Source organism: Chelonia mydas, chromosome 6, assembly GCF_015237465.2.
Source record: "Chelonia mydas isolate rCheMyd1 chromosome 6, rCheMyd1.pri.v2, whole genome shotgun sequence".
In the NCBI taxonomy this organism is placed as follows: domain Eukaryota; kingdom Metazoa; phylum Chordata; order Testudines; family Cheloniidae; genus Chelonia; species Chelonia mydas.
Window position 1 is genome coordinate 61,641,653 of NC_051246.2, and position 17,098 is coordinate 61,658,750.

The 17,098-nt window shown below is 47.9% G+C and overlaps 1 protein-coding gene across 2 annotated transcripts in view; it reads left to right on the forward strand.

The window, feature by feature from the left end:
* C6H11orf49 (chromosome 6 C11orf49 homolog) overlaps positions 1-9,501 on the forward strand; it is a 144,609-nt gene extending 135,108 nt beyond the window's left edge. For both annotated transcript variants that reach the window (XM_007054298.4, XM_037900211.2), the window contains 3 exons: positions 2,835-2,944; positions 6,829-6,892; positions 7,674-9,501. In XM_007054298.4, coding sequence (XP_007054360.2) covers positions 2,835-2,944; positions 6,829-6,892; positions 7,674-7,854 — 355 coding nt within the window. In that variant the 3' untranslated portion in view covers positions 7,855-9,501. The remainder of the gene's footprint in view (positions 1-2,834; positions 2,945-6,828; positions 6,893-7,673) is intronic.
* The last annotated feature ends 7,597 nt before the right edge of the window (positions 9,502-17,098 follow it).

Genomic DNA, 17,098 nt, shown 5'->3' on the forward strand with positions numbered 1-17,098 from the left:
CTGAAACTTCAGATTTAAATAGCTGAAATCATGAAATTTACGATTTTAAAAATTTGATGACCATGAAATTGACCAAAATGAACCGTGAATTTGGTAGGGTCCTAAGTATAACACCAGGCAGCTTGTGGGGAAGCAAAAGGCTTTCAAGCATACTGCTCCAGCAGCAAACTAGCACTGCAGGGAGGGGCCATGGCTCACAAAGATGCCTGTTAGAAGTATGACAGGTTTCAGAGTAGCAGCCGTGTTAGTCTGTATCCGCAAAAAGAAAAGGAGTACTTGTGGCACCTTAGAGACTAACACATTTATTTGAGCATAAGCTTTCGTGAGCTACAGCTCACTTCATCGGATGCATACAGTGGAAAATACAGTGGGGAGATTTATATACACAGAGAACATGAAACAATGGGTGTTACCATTCACACTATAACAACAGTGATCAGGTAAGGTGAGCTATTACCAGCAGGAGAGCGGGGGGGGAGAGGGGGGAGGGAGGGAACACCTTTTGTAGTGATAATCAAGGTGGGCCATTTCCAGCAGTTGACAAGAACGTGTGAGGAACAGTAGGGGGGGAAATAAACATGGGGAAATAGTTTTACTTTGTGTAATGACACATCCATTCCCAGTCTTTATTCAAGTCTAAGTTAATTGTATCCAGTTTGCAAATTAATTCCAATTCAGCAGTCTCTCGTTGGAGTCTGTTTTTGAAGTTTTTTTGTTGAAGAATTGCTACTTTTAGGTCTGTAATCGAGTGACCAAAGAGATTGAAGTGTTCTCCGACTGGTTTTTGAATGTTATAATTCTTGACATCCGATTTGTGTCCATTTATTCTTTTACGTAAGGACTGTCCAGTTTGGCCAGTGTACATGGCAGAGGGGCATTGCTGGCACATGATGGCGTATATCACATTGGTAGATGTGCAGGTGAACGAGCCTCTGATAGTGTGGCTGATGTGATTAGGCCCTAGGATGGTGTCCCCTGAATAGATATGTGGACACAGTTGGCAACGGGCTTTGTTGCAAGGATAGGTTCCTGGGTTAGTGTTTTTGTTGTGTGGCGTGTGGTTGCTGGTGAGTATTTGCTTCAGGTTGGGGGGCTGTCTGTAAGCAAGGACTGGCCTGTCTCCCAAGATCTGTGAGAGTGATGGGTCGTCCTTCAGGATAGGTTGTAGATCCTTGATGATGCGTTGGAGAGGTTTTAGTTGGGGGCTGAAGGTGACGGCTAGTGGCGTTCTGTTATTTTCTTTGTTGGGCCTGTCCTGTAGTAAGTAACTTCTGGGTACTCTTCTGGCTCTTTCATCCAGACCACACCACATGATCCATTATCTACAGCCAAGCTCTACGATTCAACCGCATTTGCTCGAACCCCTCAGACAGAGACAAACACCTACAAGATCTCTATCAAGCGTTCTTACAACTACAATACCCACCTGCTGAAGTGAAGAAACAGATTGACAGAGCCAGAAGAGTACCCAGAAGTTGCCTGTTGCCAACTGTGTCCACATATCTATTCAAGGGACACCATCATAGGGCCTAATCACATCAGCCACACTATCAGAGGCTCGTTCACCTGCACATCTACCAATGTGATATACGCCATCATGTGCCAGCAATGCCCCTCTGCCATGTACATTGGCCAAACTGGACAGTCTCTATGTAAAAGAATAAATGGACACAAATCGGACGTCAAGAATTATAACATTCAAAAACCAGTCGGAGAACACTTCAATCTCTTTGGTCACTCGATTACAGACCTAAAAGTAGCAATTCTTCAACAAAAAACTTCAAAAACAGACTCCAACGAGAGACTGCTGAATTGGAATTAATTTGCAAACTGGATACAATTAATTTAGGCTTGGATAAAGACTGGGAGTGGATGTGTCATTACACAAAGTAAAACTATTTCCCCATGTTTATTTCCCCCCCTACTGTTCCTCACACGTTCTTGTCAACTGCTGGAAATGGCCCACCTTGATTATCACTACAAAAGGTGTTCCCTTCCCACCCCCCCAGCTCTCCTGCTGGTAATAGCTCACCTTACCTGATCACTGTTGTTACAGTGTGAATGGTAACACCCATTGTTTCATGTTCTCTGTGTATATAAATCTCCCCACTGTATTTTCCACGGCATGCATCCGATGAAGTGAGCTGTAGCTCACAAAAGCTTATGCTCAAATAAATTTGTTAGTCTCTAAGGTGCCACAAGTACTCCTTTTCTTTTTGTTAGAAGTATGCTTTAATTATGGAAGGTATTTCAGTGGTACTCATTGTCTTGGTATCTGAGCACCCAGGCACATTAATAAAGTTGTTCTCACAACAGCCCCAGGAGCTTGGGTCTATCATTAACTCATTGTACTGATGAGGAGTTCAGGCACCGAACAAACAAGTGACTTGTCCAAGGGAGTCTATTAGAGGCAGCAGTACACCCATAGATCACCAGAGTCACAGTCCGGTGCCCAGTCTACAAGACTATTCTTCCTTCAGCACAGCATAGAAGAACACCAGGCCTTACAGATACAGATTTCTGTATCCTCATCTGCTAAGATTCCTATTTGTCCAGGTAGATGGAATGTGCCCTTCCAGAATGCTTTCTCCTCTCCTTGGACTGAAGGCAATTATGGCTGATTTTGCGGATCTACCCTAGCTTGAAGGTCTTGCTTAGCAAAAGGCAACAGGTGGAAGCACCAGTTTACTTCCTCCAATCCATTCCAGGAGGATATAGTCAGGGAGCACAGCTAGGGCTGCTTCAGGGTGGTCAGACATCAGGGGGTTAGAAGGATGAAGATGTTCTATGATTCATGCCAGGTTTTATTTTCCTCTTTCTTCTTCTCCATCTAGCTGTCCCCCATCTGCCCTTGTCAAAGAGGTGCTGAGCAGTGTACAGAGACTGACCTTCTATGGATTCCTTATGGCTCTTGCAAAGCATCATGGGATCAACAGAGCCCTAGGTAAGGAGAGGAACAGAGCCCTGTGGATATGGCCCTAGGTTTTTCCTGGTTCTGCATTTTTTGTGGAATTTTCTGTAGAATCATGCAGCAGATTTTAAATTGTCATTGAAAATAAAGGTCTCCCTCCCTTGTGGTCACAAATGAAACCTTATGAAACAAATGAAAACATAGTCCGATGCAGCAACATCTGTCTGAGTCTGCAGAGTGCCTGAAACAATAGGTCTAGGGAGGTATTGAGATTTGAGATGTTGACATTGACACCGATAATAGCAGTATTGTTAACTATTTACTTGCTGATCATTTTAACAGAAATATCCATCTAATTTAATGTGTTTATCCATTCATGTTGGAAGGCACGGGTATTGCATCGGGGGCGAGTAAGACAGCTCATTGTTCTCAGAAGTTGCTAGGGTGGGGAACTGAGTTCAAGTCTCCTGTCCCCCAAATGTTAAATGATCTTCATCCTTGGCTACAAGTGAAAAGGAAGAAAAAAATGCATCCTCATTCCCAATACCTCCCTGGGGCCAAAGACCAAACTGCCTCCCAGACCTTCCCAACTGTCTCCCACCCCAACTGCTGAGCCTCCAGCTTTCCCAAATAACCCCTCCAAGGCAGTTATATGTTGTCAGTTCAAAAACCTGTGCAATATTAAAGATCTGGGGCCCGTGTAAAATACATTGAATTTAATGTCAGAAAAAGGCACAAGGGAAACTGAATTGGTTGGCTTGTTCAGGGTCATATTTAATGTTGTCACATCCTCCCATTGTGAACATATTTGAAGCTGCTGGAGAATTCTGCACCAGACTGGGTTGGAACCCGGGGGAAGGAGGGGGCTGGCTGTAAAGTGTCAGCCCTGGGTGGTGCAGAGCACATGGGCTCTCACAGCTCGGTCCCATTCCTCTGTTGCACAGGTCAGTGTTATCCAAGAGCAGGGGAACTGGACTGCTCCTTGCCTATGCCTCATTTTTATAGATTTCAAACCCTTTATTCCATGCAGACCCCCTGTTCCTTGCTTGTGCTTCCCCTTCCCTTCCTGCAAAAGTGAACAGAGGTCACTTGTTGGCTGAGTTTAGCAGGCTGAATCTGTAACCCCAAGGCTGTCTCAGGGCTTAGGAGGAATATCTGGATGCCTGGGGCTTTCACTTCTTAGTCTTCACATGATGAGACCCACTCAACAGGACTTCCATCCTATTGGACAGTTTCTCCCTCTAGTTCCAGGGTTGATTCTCCAATAGTCCCCCTACTTCAGAGAAGAGCCTCAGGGGAAAGTAGCTTCCCCTTCCTGAAATGCTTGCTCCTTCTCACAGGTGTGCGTCTTGGCAGAGAGCTAAGCCTGGTTGAGCCTCCGCCCTCTACGCCTCCGCCCTCTACAGACCATCTGAGCTGTGAATACTCCTCTCAGGCAGGGCTGTTTACCAAACAAACAAAAAACAACACAGAGATTATATATCAAAGGGACATGAATACAACCCAGCAATCCCCTCTGCGAACAGACTTAGAAAACAGTGTATTCACTGGAGAAGGTGATGCCTGGATTGCACCAAGCAAGGCTTTTTCCCATTAGCTCTATGAAATGCACTTCCAGCAAGGTGGAAAAAAAACAGATGGGCTGAGAAATCCCTGCCCACAGCTTCCATTGTACCTTGTTCAAAGTCTGTGGGTTTTCCTTTCCATTAACACAGCCCTGGCCTCTGGCCCCCTGCCAGCCTCCTGCTGAGGCCTCTCATGGGAGGGGTAGCAGCCGCAAGTCTAACAGGTGCAGCATCTTGGCAAGGAAGAAAGATTCTTCTCCTACTGTCTTTTAAGCTTTCTTGCATGATGATTTGAATAGTCTTTGGGCTGCAGGGGATCACAGGCTCCCCAATGCCCTGCAGCAAGGGCAGTTCCAGGCGAGAGCTTCAGAGGCAAAGGAGCTTTCAATCAGTGCCCTGTGTTCTTTAGTCTCACTGGGGCCTCGCAGGAAGCTGCCGGGCTAGTAGAATAGGGATGGGGATTAGAGTGATTTATTCTGGCTGGGGCACCATTGATGAGTTTGTCAGGCAGATTGGAATCTGCAGCCTAACTCCAGTGTCAATATTGATTCATGAATCCTTTTGAGTGTTATTTACCAATTCTCCCAAGTAATTCAAGTGCCCCAGAGACCTCACTACATGTTCTGCAAATGCAGAAACAAGCCCAGGCCTTATCTGACTTATTCTTCTAATTAAGCCCCTGGCAAGCAGCAGGTCGGAGCACTCCTGGGCTTCTCGGTCATGGTGACAGGAGCACTAGAGCATCTGGCTTCTCTGGTGGTTGTGGGGGGCCCCCCAAACTGGAATAAACTGAGGGTCAGCTGTCGTTGGTGTGGGTTCTTATTTGGTGCCCATCACTGCAGTAGCTGAATGCCTCTGTCAGGGCTCCTATAAAGGAGTGCATGAATCCCCAGGCCCTGCCTCCTCGGGGAACAAGAGACCAGGGCTATTAACCAAATCCAGATCTCCCACATAGTAGTATAAAGCACTTACCCCAAAGACACTGACTGTGGCGTCTAGGTTTCATGCACAGCAGAGCACACCCCACTGAGCCATTGGTCCAGCTCTGCAGTTGTTCTGAAGCCTTGTTTATACTTGGGGTTTTGCTCTGGCAGTGTCCTGGCCAGGGCAAGGCAGTTCCTATCCTCTTTGTGTTGGCCTGGCCCACATCCTTCCTGGATCTGTGTACAGGGGGGAGTTAACCATAGGTTTAGAAGAAGGGCCTTCCTAACAGACTGCTGCCCTCCTTTCCAGTGTAACTCAGTGTGAACCCTGAAGCATCAACAGGCACAGTCACCTGACCACACTGCACATGCCTCATCCTGAACAGGGATATACAGCCCCAGTTAACATGCCCTCGTCAATATCCTGGTCTTACAGTGAGAAACGGGGGAGATGATCTCTGACCCATCCTACTGGGCCCATCCCTCTCGCACCCTGGCAGCAGCTGCTGACAGAGTGTGGCCCATCCACTTATCTGCAGTTCCTCAGATCTCATAGAAAACCAGGGTTGGGCCTGACAGCCTTCCTGTCCCTGGGAATATACTAGAGGTGCTGTCTGGGGTGCGGAATGGTTTAGCCCCAGGCCTGAACTCAGAGCTGCCACAAGCACTGACAAATCTGCTCTCTAAGCCACAAATTTCTGAGTCTCTGAGATTCAGCCCTGTCTATGCTGTAACTGCTAACTGAGTGTGTAACCAGTCAGTGACATACTTTGCTCTAAAGCTGGTTTGTGCCCACAGAACAGGGTCAATGCTCTGATAGTGACTATAGCTGCTAACCGGGTGCTGTGTTTGGCAGTGGACCAGGCCCTTGTACAGTTATTTTGCACAGTGGCTGGGACCCCCAATCGTGCCTGTGTAACTTTTTTGGCTAGTCCTCTTTTCTCCAGCTCTGTGTGTGGTAGGACATCCCAGAGTGCATGCCCCATGTACTGCTAGTACTGCTCTCTATGCATGTCCTCTGGGTATTCTGTCCCCTGCTGCAGCACTTTGGGATAGCTGCCTGGATTTTCTCAGAATGCTCTGATACCAGTAGAGTCAGGCAGCCTCGTGAGTGTGACTGTGCAAACACATTTGACACATGGCTGTATTGTGAAAAAGGCAGCTGTGTCGCATCAGCGGAGTGTGCCATGCACAGGTCACAAAAACTTCTGTGCCTTAGTGCGGACAACCCCTTACAGTCAGGCTGAGCTGGGCTGTGTCAGTGAACAGTGTACAGCCATAGACCAGGTGGGAAGGAGGGCCTCCTCTCTTTTGTAGATCTGATACTGCATAGCTCTATGCTATAGAGTCCTTGAACTCTATTGTGCATGGAGCCTGTTCCCACATGGCAACCCTCTACATTGAGTATTTTCTTGCTGCTGTTTTCCAGGGGCTCTGCCAGATAAAGGAGACCTGCTTCTTGACCCTCCCATGGATCAGGAATTGGAGAAGTTGTAAGTGCAGTTGTCCAGGGTGGGAAAGAAGGTGGCAGATCCAAGGCAGCATGATGGGAGCCTGGGGTTGGGAGCTGTCCCCTTTCCTCTCACCCAGCCGTAGTACAATGGAGCAGTTGATGAGGCAGTCCCTCAGCCTAGGCAGCAAAGGCCCTTTTATGGAGTGTTCCTAGGTGTAGCAGACTAAGTTGTTGGGATGGTCTTCAAATGCAGAGAAGAGACCTGTCTGCAGGGAGACACAGAGGCAGTGGAGAACCCCAAGCAAAGGACCTTTTATTGTGGAGGATCAAGTCTCATGCAGTGGTGAAAATAGCAGGACAGTAGGGGAAGTAGAGGCTGTGACTTGGGGAGAGGGACCTAAGAATGGCCATAATGGGTCAGACCAGTGGTCCATCTAGCCCAGTATCCTGTCTTCTGACAGTGGACAGTGCCAAATGCTTCAGAGGAAATGAACAGAACAGAGCAATTATTGAGTAATCCATCCCCTGCCATCCAGTCCCAGCTTCTGACAGAGATTTAGGAACACCCAGAGCATGGGGTTGACCTATTGAAACATGAGGAAGGAGTGACAGAATCAAAAGCCAGACAGGATCCATCTGCCAGGTGCCACTGCAGAGTGTTCCCTGGTCTGCTGTAAACATCTCTCTCTGTGTTACAGGAGTAGTTCTGTGAGATCAGCTCTGGATCTGTGATCCTATCCTGGGCTTGCTCCAGACCTGCTGCTGGGTAAGGGGTGAATATGACAGACTAGGCCACCTGGGGTTTGTCATTTCTCTTTCAGACTGTCTCAGGTTTCAGGGCTCTCCATCTCCACTCCAGGCGGCTCCAGTGGGGACACTGCGAACCTGCCTACCCGCACCTCCCCCAGAATCAGCTCCCCCTGGAAACCTCTTCACCACCGCCAGAAAGTGGATACAGAGAGCGATGGCTCCACCGACGAGACAGAATCCTCTGAGAACTAATCCCCCTCCTGGCTTTCCCTAGACTCATGTGGGGGAACAGCACCTCATTCCAGATGCTGAAAGGTGATGGGCATTGCCTCTTAAGATGGGTCCCACCCATTCTGCACCTGCATCTAGGTGCAGGTACATCCACACCATTCCCCATTACCAGGACCACCAATCCCATCCCAGCCAAAACAACACCATTCTCCTATCCCCTAATTAGCTGAGGAATCTCTCATCCAGAGGCCACTTCCAGCTGTAGAAAGAAAAGAAGTACTTGTGGCACCTTAGAGACTAACCAAGGTGCCACAAGTACTCCTTTTCTTTTTGCGAATACAGACTAACACGGCTGCTACTCTGATTCCAGCTGTAGAGTTATGCTGCCCTCTGCTGGCAAATCAGACAAACCAGTGGAAGCATGCTCTGGGAAGACCTCTCCACTCAATCTTCCTCTTACTCAGAGAGTGGCAGGAAATTTTCCTGCTGTTGGTCTCACCCTGGTGCAGTTGGACAGATTCTAGCAACAGTGGGTGTTTTGTTGTGTAACTCTGCTCAGACCTGATGTAGACAATCTGGTGGTTAGCAGCTGGTCCACACTAGTGCTTTTACTATAATTACTCCTGGCAGAGCTGCATCTGTGTGAGAGCAGTGGCAGGAGAAGTTCCTAAAATTAGAAAAGACCTAGCTGTTGTCCTCTTCACACCATCAGTGTTTTCTCCTCAGAGGGAGTGTCCAAGAGATACCAAAGTAAAAGGACACAAGGTTTCAGTTAATAAGTACTATACCACTGTAGTACTCAAGTTGTAATTGTAGTATAGATGTATGGCGCATCTGTTGTATTAGGTTATCCTCTCGGAGCCCTCTCTCTAGAGCCTGTCTCCCTGGGACCACCCTCTCTATAATTACATCAGCTAGGGAGAAGAACCTATTATCCTCAATCCAGTATCTGGGATGACACAGCATATAAATTCCCTGGCCACAGACCTTGTGGTCCACAAACATACAGTGTCCTAACTGCTGTGTTAGATAGGATGGCGTCTTGTGGGTAGGGGGAAAGAAAGGGTCAGAGTTATCTTCACTAAACCGCAGTTATCTGTTGTGAGAGTGCAGGCACTAATATAGCAGCAGTGGAGTCAACATCTCTTGGATTCTGCCCCTACAAGAATGAATCCCCCCCCTTATGCATTGTTACTGGATAATCAGACTATGGAACTGTAGCAGTTTAGTCTCCACTGCCCTGGAGGCCTAAACGGAGTTTGGCGTTTCATAATTTGCCTTGGTCTGCCCCATAGGCTAGTTATCTCCCCAGGGTTTCACTCTCCTGATCTTCAGGGAGTCTTTCCCCCTTCCCCTAGGTTTGTGAGGTGAAGAACACCTGGAGCAGTTCATCTGAGGTTTGGGATCAAATTGGGCAATGCTACGCAGCCAAAAGTTAGGCTCCATTTAATGGCATCAGGATGGACTTGGCCCTAGAGCGATCTGTTATAAGAATAAGCTTGCTCAAATCCTCCCCAGCCTGTGCCCCTGCACCAGCCCCAGCTGAGAAGAGCTGGTAGGAAAGTTATTTATGTATTGTAATTTATTTTATTTAAACTGCTGTAACGGTCCTGTCTGTCTTTGAGTAACTACACAATCGAGGGAATAAAGCACTTAGTGCAAGATGAATACTAAGTCTGGGGCTTCCACTTTGCTGTGTCATCTCTGAAGGAGTCAGCACCCCCAAACACATTAGCTACTGCAGCTCACAGCACTGTGTTTGCTGAATGGAGGAAGGTGTCAGAGCACCCAACTAACCTAAGTGATAGTGTATAACCTGCAAACTGGCAATAAAGGAGCCAGCGGGTGTGGAGATCATGTTCCCAAGGAGAGCAGAAAGTACGGGAGGATGTCCACATTCTCTGGCTGTGCAATGTGAACAGTCTTTGGACTATTCTCTCTGTGTCAACTCAGATACTAGAGAGGGCCCATGTCTTCCACTATATTCTATACTGGATGAAATGCACTGACAGCACTCAATAAACATACTTCTGAATACCAAACTTTGTTTCAAAAACCATGTAAAATTTCTGAGAACAATGTACTTACCAACCACGTATAAACTGCTCACAGTTAAAAGCAAGGAAGGGCATGAATAATTAAGGGTCTTACACGTCCTATATAATAAACATATGATTCTTATCCAGCACAAAGAGATGTATTGTTCATCACAAGAACCTTAACTCTGGCCTACAGACTGATTTTAATGTATTATTTCTGTTAGCTTGGCTTTGGTAACTACATATTTAAGGGAGGCTGCGTCATTGATATGGACACATATAGGGCCTGATTCATCATTACTCTATGGCAAAAGATCAAGGAAACTCCCTCTGTCCCTGCAGTGGCCCTAGCACCACTGCAGGGATGAATCTGCCCCTTATCCTTTTGTTTCATGTTATGCATGGGTCTACAATGTGTTTATATTCAGTGCTCACTAATGAAAGACTAATTTTGAGCCTGTCTTATGATGCATTGGCCATTCCAGCAAAACCACCCTTATCTGCTGGTCTGTCACTCCACAGGGCCTGCCAGAACACTCTGCACTGCCTGACCACAGCTGCCTCAGATATTGCATGACTGCTTTTCAGCAGCTCCTAAGGAAACCTCGCTCACCAAGCAGGAGCTTAGCATTCACTCTAGCCTCCTTTTTGGGGGAGGGAGGAAGCTCTAAGAAATGCTGCCAGTACATTAGGGCTTAATGTACTTCCCGCTGGGAATTATGGGTATTTCCGTAGAGTTTAATCCCTTTTGCCACAATTCCCCTGCGTTCCCAGAAGGCTTCCAGAAATCACTGCTTTAGTGAGCTGTAGCAGGGACTGTGGGAATAGACCCCCCCAGAGGACAGTGTAGTAACAACTGTTATTCAGTACTAGCACCCAATCAGCCAGGGTGGAATGGACACCCTGTCTCTAGTGGTAACACTGAGGCTAGTCCACAAGGTTAGGTCTCTAGTAACCACACAGCCAAAGTTCAGCTTTCTCTCTCAACTCAGGCTCAAGTTCTGCTTTGCTTCAAATGCCCTGACTTATTGGTGCTCCTATAGGAACAATTGCTGCAATACCCAGGAAGGCCTGAACTTTTGCCTCTTTTCAGCACTCTGATTAATCACTTCATGCAGCATGATCTGCATCCTTGGCATGCTGGGTGAAGGCGATGTCTCAGGCTGGTAGAGGGAGAGATTTAACATTGTTTCATCAACAGGGTTGGTGTGAGGCAGATACTGGTCTTCAAATAGCCGTCCTGGGCATTCTGACCCCCCACTACCACAGCAGGGAAGGAGATCAATGAAGAGCCATGAGATTTTTTTAGGGCATGTTTACACTTCAGTATAAATCTATGGTTCAAACTCAGGCCCAAGCCTAACCCCCTTTCCAGCTACATGCAAATTCTTCTAAGCTAGGGCTCAGACCCAGCATCCCAGGACCCCATGGGAATGGAGGGTCCAAGCCTGAGTCAAACCAGGACCCAGGGATCAAGCCTTTTGCTTTGCAGTGTAGATGCAGCCCACCCTAAACTCATGCACTAGGGGTTATGTCTATGTAGCAATGTAAGTCCAGGGCTAGTACATTATATTTTAAGGATGCTCTATTTATTTTAAGGTCTTAACAGCAGAAAGCAAACCTAACCCCATGAGACCCAAGCCCTCTCTGCCTTAGGGAAACTTGGTTTGTCTACCCTGCAATTTAAGCCCAGGGTTATCAGAACTCAAGTTAGCAGACCCTGGGGTTTGTTAACCTAGGTCTTGAGCATCTACATTCATTTGTAACCCCAGGTTAGGAATTGTTGAACCCTGAGTCCCAACCTGTGGTTCCAGTGTCTATACTGCATTATGGGGAGGGCCTGAGTCCAACCACCCATATTCCAGACTTTCTAGTGCCCTCCCAAAATGTGGCTGCTCTAACCCTTCACTCATGGTGCGATATGGAGAAAAACTGGACTGGCCACCAAACTTGACTGTCCAGAGAACAAAGGAAGTAAGCCCGTGGGTTTGTGGGATACTTTTGGCTGATTCCCAGAATACTAGGCCAGTGGGCAAAGCAATAGTGCATAAAGCCTAGGTCTCCACTTGACTCAGGCTTGGACCCTCCACTCCTAGTTCCAAGCTACTCCCAGGAGAATTCTGTGCCAAATTTTTTTTTTACATTTGTGCTCAATATTTTAAAATTATGCATATTTTATTTGTCAAAATAACAAAAGAATCATACCAGTTTCAATTATTTTGGTAATTTATTTCAAAATACCAATCAGCAAGTCTGTCTGTAACAATTTAGACACCAAAAAAAGATTCAGGACATGTTTTTTTGACAAATTCCTTACTAGGCATATTAATACAGAACTTTGAGTAATAATTAATTTAAACTACAATAGAGAAACATATTTCCCACACCCCTCAGAAGCTGTACAAAGGCTTGGGGGAGTCAAGGGTAACGAAGGAGCTGAGGGAGAAGGAAGTAATCCTGGGAGCGAACCTGGAAGGTTGTTGGGTGGCTGCGGGGAGAAGTATGAAATAGTTTTTTCTTTGAAGTGGTGGGGGAAAGATTGTTAGGGAATTGAGGAGCCTCCCCCTTACACACCCTAGTTGCCCCTTGGTTCTCCCACTCATTCAGGAACATCTGCTCCATCCCCAACTTTCCCTGCACTGCCCTCCCCCCATGTGTCCCTACACCCCACTCCCATTCAGCTCTGGCGCAATGCTATCACCCCACTAGCTCTTGTGCCCCCACCCCAGTCTATCCCCCATTAGCCCTTCTGAACCCTAGTCTATGTGACTCCCCCAGCAGCCCTATGTTCCTCACTCTGTCCATCCATCCCATATACTGCCCCCCCCCCCACTGGCCCTGCAGGCATGTCACCGTGAGAAAAGCAGTCTCCGCTCTCTCCCTCTCCATTGCCGGCTGCTCCAGTGTGTGAGCCAGCTGCTCACTCTTCTGGTGCCACAGCAGCCCCTGGTGGGCAAAAGGTGTAATTGCAGTGCCACTCCAGGAGAATATATTACAGTAACTCCTCACTTAACATCGTCCACATTAACGTTGTTTCATTATTAGGTCACTGACCTATTGGAGAACAGACACCTTTAAAGTCCTGCAATGTTCCCTTATAACACTGTTTGGCTCCCCCAACTCTGCCTGCCCCGTACTCCTGCTGGGGACAGAGTCAGGGAGTGGGGCCTTGCCCAGTTCTGCCTGCCTGGCACTCCTGCCGGGGAGCAGGGTCAGGACGCGGGGACTTGCCCTGCTTTACCCACCCAGCATTCTAGCCAGGGAGTGGGCAAGCCCCTGTGTCCCGACTCCGCTACCCCCTGCCTCAACCAAGCGTCACAATCATCATTGGTGAGTACAGTATTAAATTATTTAAAAGGTATACTGTATATGTATATAATGTCTTTTGTCTGGCAAAAAAATTTCCCTGGAACCTAATCACCCCTTATTTACATTAATGCTTATGGGGAAATTGGATTTGCTTAACATCGTTTCACTTAAAGTTGCATTTTTCAAGAACATAACTAGGACATTAAGAGAGAAGAGAGTGACCAGATGGCCCAATTTTATAGGGACAGTCCAGATTTTGGGGGCTTTTTCTTATATAGGCACCTATTACCCCCCACCCTGATTTTCTACACTTGCTATCTGGTCACCCTAAGTAAGGAGTTACTGTATTCTATATGGAAAAAAAATCTGCAGGGACATGAATTCTGCACATGCCACAGAATTCCCCCAGGAGTAGTCCAAGCCTTGAGTTAACTTAATCTTTGTGTAGATGGTAGGTGGGGGAAATCAGGTTTGCACCTGAGTTTGAACCCTGGCCTTTCCTTGCAGTGTAGCCACCCCCACCCCACACACCTATTCCACAACCCTACTAGTACCTTGGGGTACGTCAGTACTGCAGTCAAAGACTGGGACACTGCCAAGGCTGGCCCAGGCCAGCTGACCCGGGCTGGGGGGCTCTGAAACTGCAGCGTGGACATTCAGGCTTGGGCTGGAGCCTGGGCTCTGGCCCCATGACGCGGAGGCTCAGAGCTGCTACCCCGCACTGTCGGCCCCACAGCACGGCCCCACCCCGCCCGCCACGCAGCCTCGCCCCCGCTCGAGCCCGACTCACGCGGCTCCGCAGTCTCACTGGCGCATGCGCGAGCACGGGGCAGCTGCCGCAGCAGCCTGACGTTGCGTTCTACAGCTACGTGCGCGCCCGAGCGCCTCTGCCCCAGCCCGGCCCCGGGCAGCCCGCTGCGGGCCGCGCGCCAAGGCCCGATGGGGAGCTGGGGGCGGACGGGCACGGAGGGAGGGAAGAAAAGCTCCTCTCCGGCTCGGGACCCCCCAGCACAAACCAGGCCCAGCGCGGAAGCTGCAAAGGCCCAGGGGAGAGGAAGGGATCCCAGGCCGGCTTCTCCCCACATCACATCACCCCTTTCCCTGCCCCTGAGCCCCATGGCCTGATCCCTGCTTATTGGCCACGGGCCCCCCTCCAGTCTCCAGAACCCCATTCACAGCGTCCAGAGCCTCCCGTTGTTATCGGAGTGTCCCCCAGCTTGCCCACCGCCTCCCTCCTGCCCCTCTCGCGGGGCGGGGCTGGCCTGGCCAGCTGTGCCTCGCTGTTGTGATCAGCCCCTCGGGCCTCTGCCTTTTTCCGAAGCTGGTTTGTCATCCCCATGCCTGACTTTGATCGGACCTGAGTTGGCACAGCAGAGCCCAACTACAACCTCCAGTGGCACCTCAGCCCCTACCTCACCCACTCTGCCAAGAGCCATAAGTCTGGCACCCACTACACCCACCCCCCAAACCAGGACTCAGAATTGCCTCAGCACAGGCCCTGAGCTTGGCTCTGAAGCACCAGCCTAACTCCTGCTTTGGGTAGCTGTTTCAGGGGATTTTTCTGCCTACTGCCTCCCTAAGGTGGCCATGGTGGGTAGCTACAGTGGAGTGCTGAGATATGTCTCTGTTCCCTCACAAGCTCAACTGTTTTGCATCTATCTCTGGTTAGTCTTAGCCCTGGCAATCCCAGCACACAAAAATAAACTCCACCAGCTATGCTCTCCTGCTGCCTGAGGTGGAGACAGAGTGACTTCCTCATCCACACTTGTGTAAGGGTATGTTCTACAAGGACGTGGTGGATAGTGCCCAAGCCCAGTAAGAATTGAACACAGCCTGGAATATGGCAGGGAGGGGCAGAAGTGGTGCCTGAGGCCAAACAAGGCAGAGCAAATTAGTTAAAGACAGGAGGGGCTTAGGTTTTTTTCTCATGTTCTGCGATGGATTCTGCTCCCCACCTCTCCTACAGCTCAACAGAGAGCCCTGTGGTCACACTGTTAAACATTAACACATTCAGTTCATGTCCTGGTGACCGAAAAGGTAACTTGTTGCTGAAACCCAGGGATGTTTTTTTTTTTTTTTTTTTAAACACAGAGTCACAACCTAGAGATTGAAGACCTCCAGAGTTCAGACCTAAGTTTCAGAGTGACAGTATCACTCAAAACTTCTGCACTGGAGCAAAAGCAGCAGCATGAACACAGTGGGTAGATCTCTACCCTACTGATCTATAATTCAGTTTAAGTGCAAAATTCAACTCAAAAGAGATTCAATCTTCCTGTTATGTATGCAAGACACAGACCATCCCTCCAAAAATTACAGCAGTTTGAGTAAGGAATGAACTTCCTGAGAATGTACAAGTAAAACTCTTAATTAGCTTAGAAATTAAAGTAAACTAAAAATGGGTCCTTCAGAAATTTAGCAATCAAAACTTTTTGCCCCCAATAATGTGACAGAGTAACAGACGCTACAACTATCCTCTATAATTAAAACTCACTGAACTCCTTCACCACAGCTGTATTTGAATATTTTCTTTTAGATTAATGGTAATATCCCCCCAGTTATTCTTTATAGCTGAAAGTTTCTCCTTTAGCAGAGAAGCATACAATGGTCTCCATCAGAATCCCAAAGAACTGCCCTTTTTCAAAATGACTGCCATCGCCCATTGTTCGCAGAGGCCTAAGCCACAGTGGCCCTCAGCTGGTAGCCATTTTGAGAAAGATCGCTCATTGTTCTCAAACAGAATGTTCCTTGATGTTAGCTGTGGCTTCAGCCCCACTGAGAAACTTGGGAGCTGTCAGCCATTTTGAAACAAGACACTTCTGCATGATGACCTTTACTGAGAACAGCAGCAAATACAGATGCCAAGCCTAAGTATCTTTTGAAAAGTTTCACACTTTGCACCTGATCCCCTCAACAGATAGGGTGTGCAGGATAATAAGGGAGGTGGTGAAGGGAGGGGAAAACTGGTGTGCACACACAAGAGTGTAAGGAGGTGTAAGAAACAGTGGGAATCGAGAGGACAGCAAGGAAGGGAAAAGTGGGGTGAAGAGTCCAGACGATTTGCATTGCTCTGGCAAAACAAAGCAGCTGTAAACCCAGATTAATTGAAGCAACTGCTGTGCTGCTTCCAGAGGGTACCAATGAATCTAGCTATAAAAGTTAAAATTAAAAATGATTTAAGGCTGACAGTTCATATTTTCTATTGATTAGAAATAGCACATGGTAATACTGAGTTTGTTCAGTGTTCACATATTACACCAGGTTGGCTCATGTCATAGTTTCTATAGGCCAAGCTCATGGCATGTATCAGCAGCTCCTTGCATCATTCCATTTCCCTCACAAGCTCCCTGCATGCCATCCTCCCCTCTTCCTCTATTTCAGGGACTCCCTTCAACCCCACCCCAGGGACTCTGCACCTCATCACTTCACAGTACCCCAGGCCTCGACGTAGGCCCTTATTCTCCTCCATCCCTCAAATTCTTATCCTACTTTCTCTTTCAGAGAGGACAGGCAATGATGTGATGGAGATATTAGTATGATGGAATGTGTTGAAATGCTCCTATTATGTGTATACAATTAGACACCAGGATGAAGCTAAATGGCCCTACTAGCCAGATGCCAGGAGCTCCAGGCATCTCCCCTGCCCCCTTTTGCCCCTGCCACTTTACTGATTTTCACCAAAATCAGTAGAGTTCTGCACATGGATAGCTAAAATAGTCCTGGCATTTTGGAAGTGATCAAATACAGCATTCAAAAGTTACCACATTACATTCAAACAGAGAAATACATTCAACTCAATACCAGGACCCCACAAGCTCAGTCAGTGCCCCCTTCCCCCCCCCCAACCAAAAGCTACAACAACATAAATTTAAGGCTGAGTACAGATTAATAGTTTACCCTAAACTACATTACAGGAATAT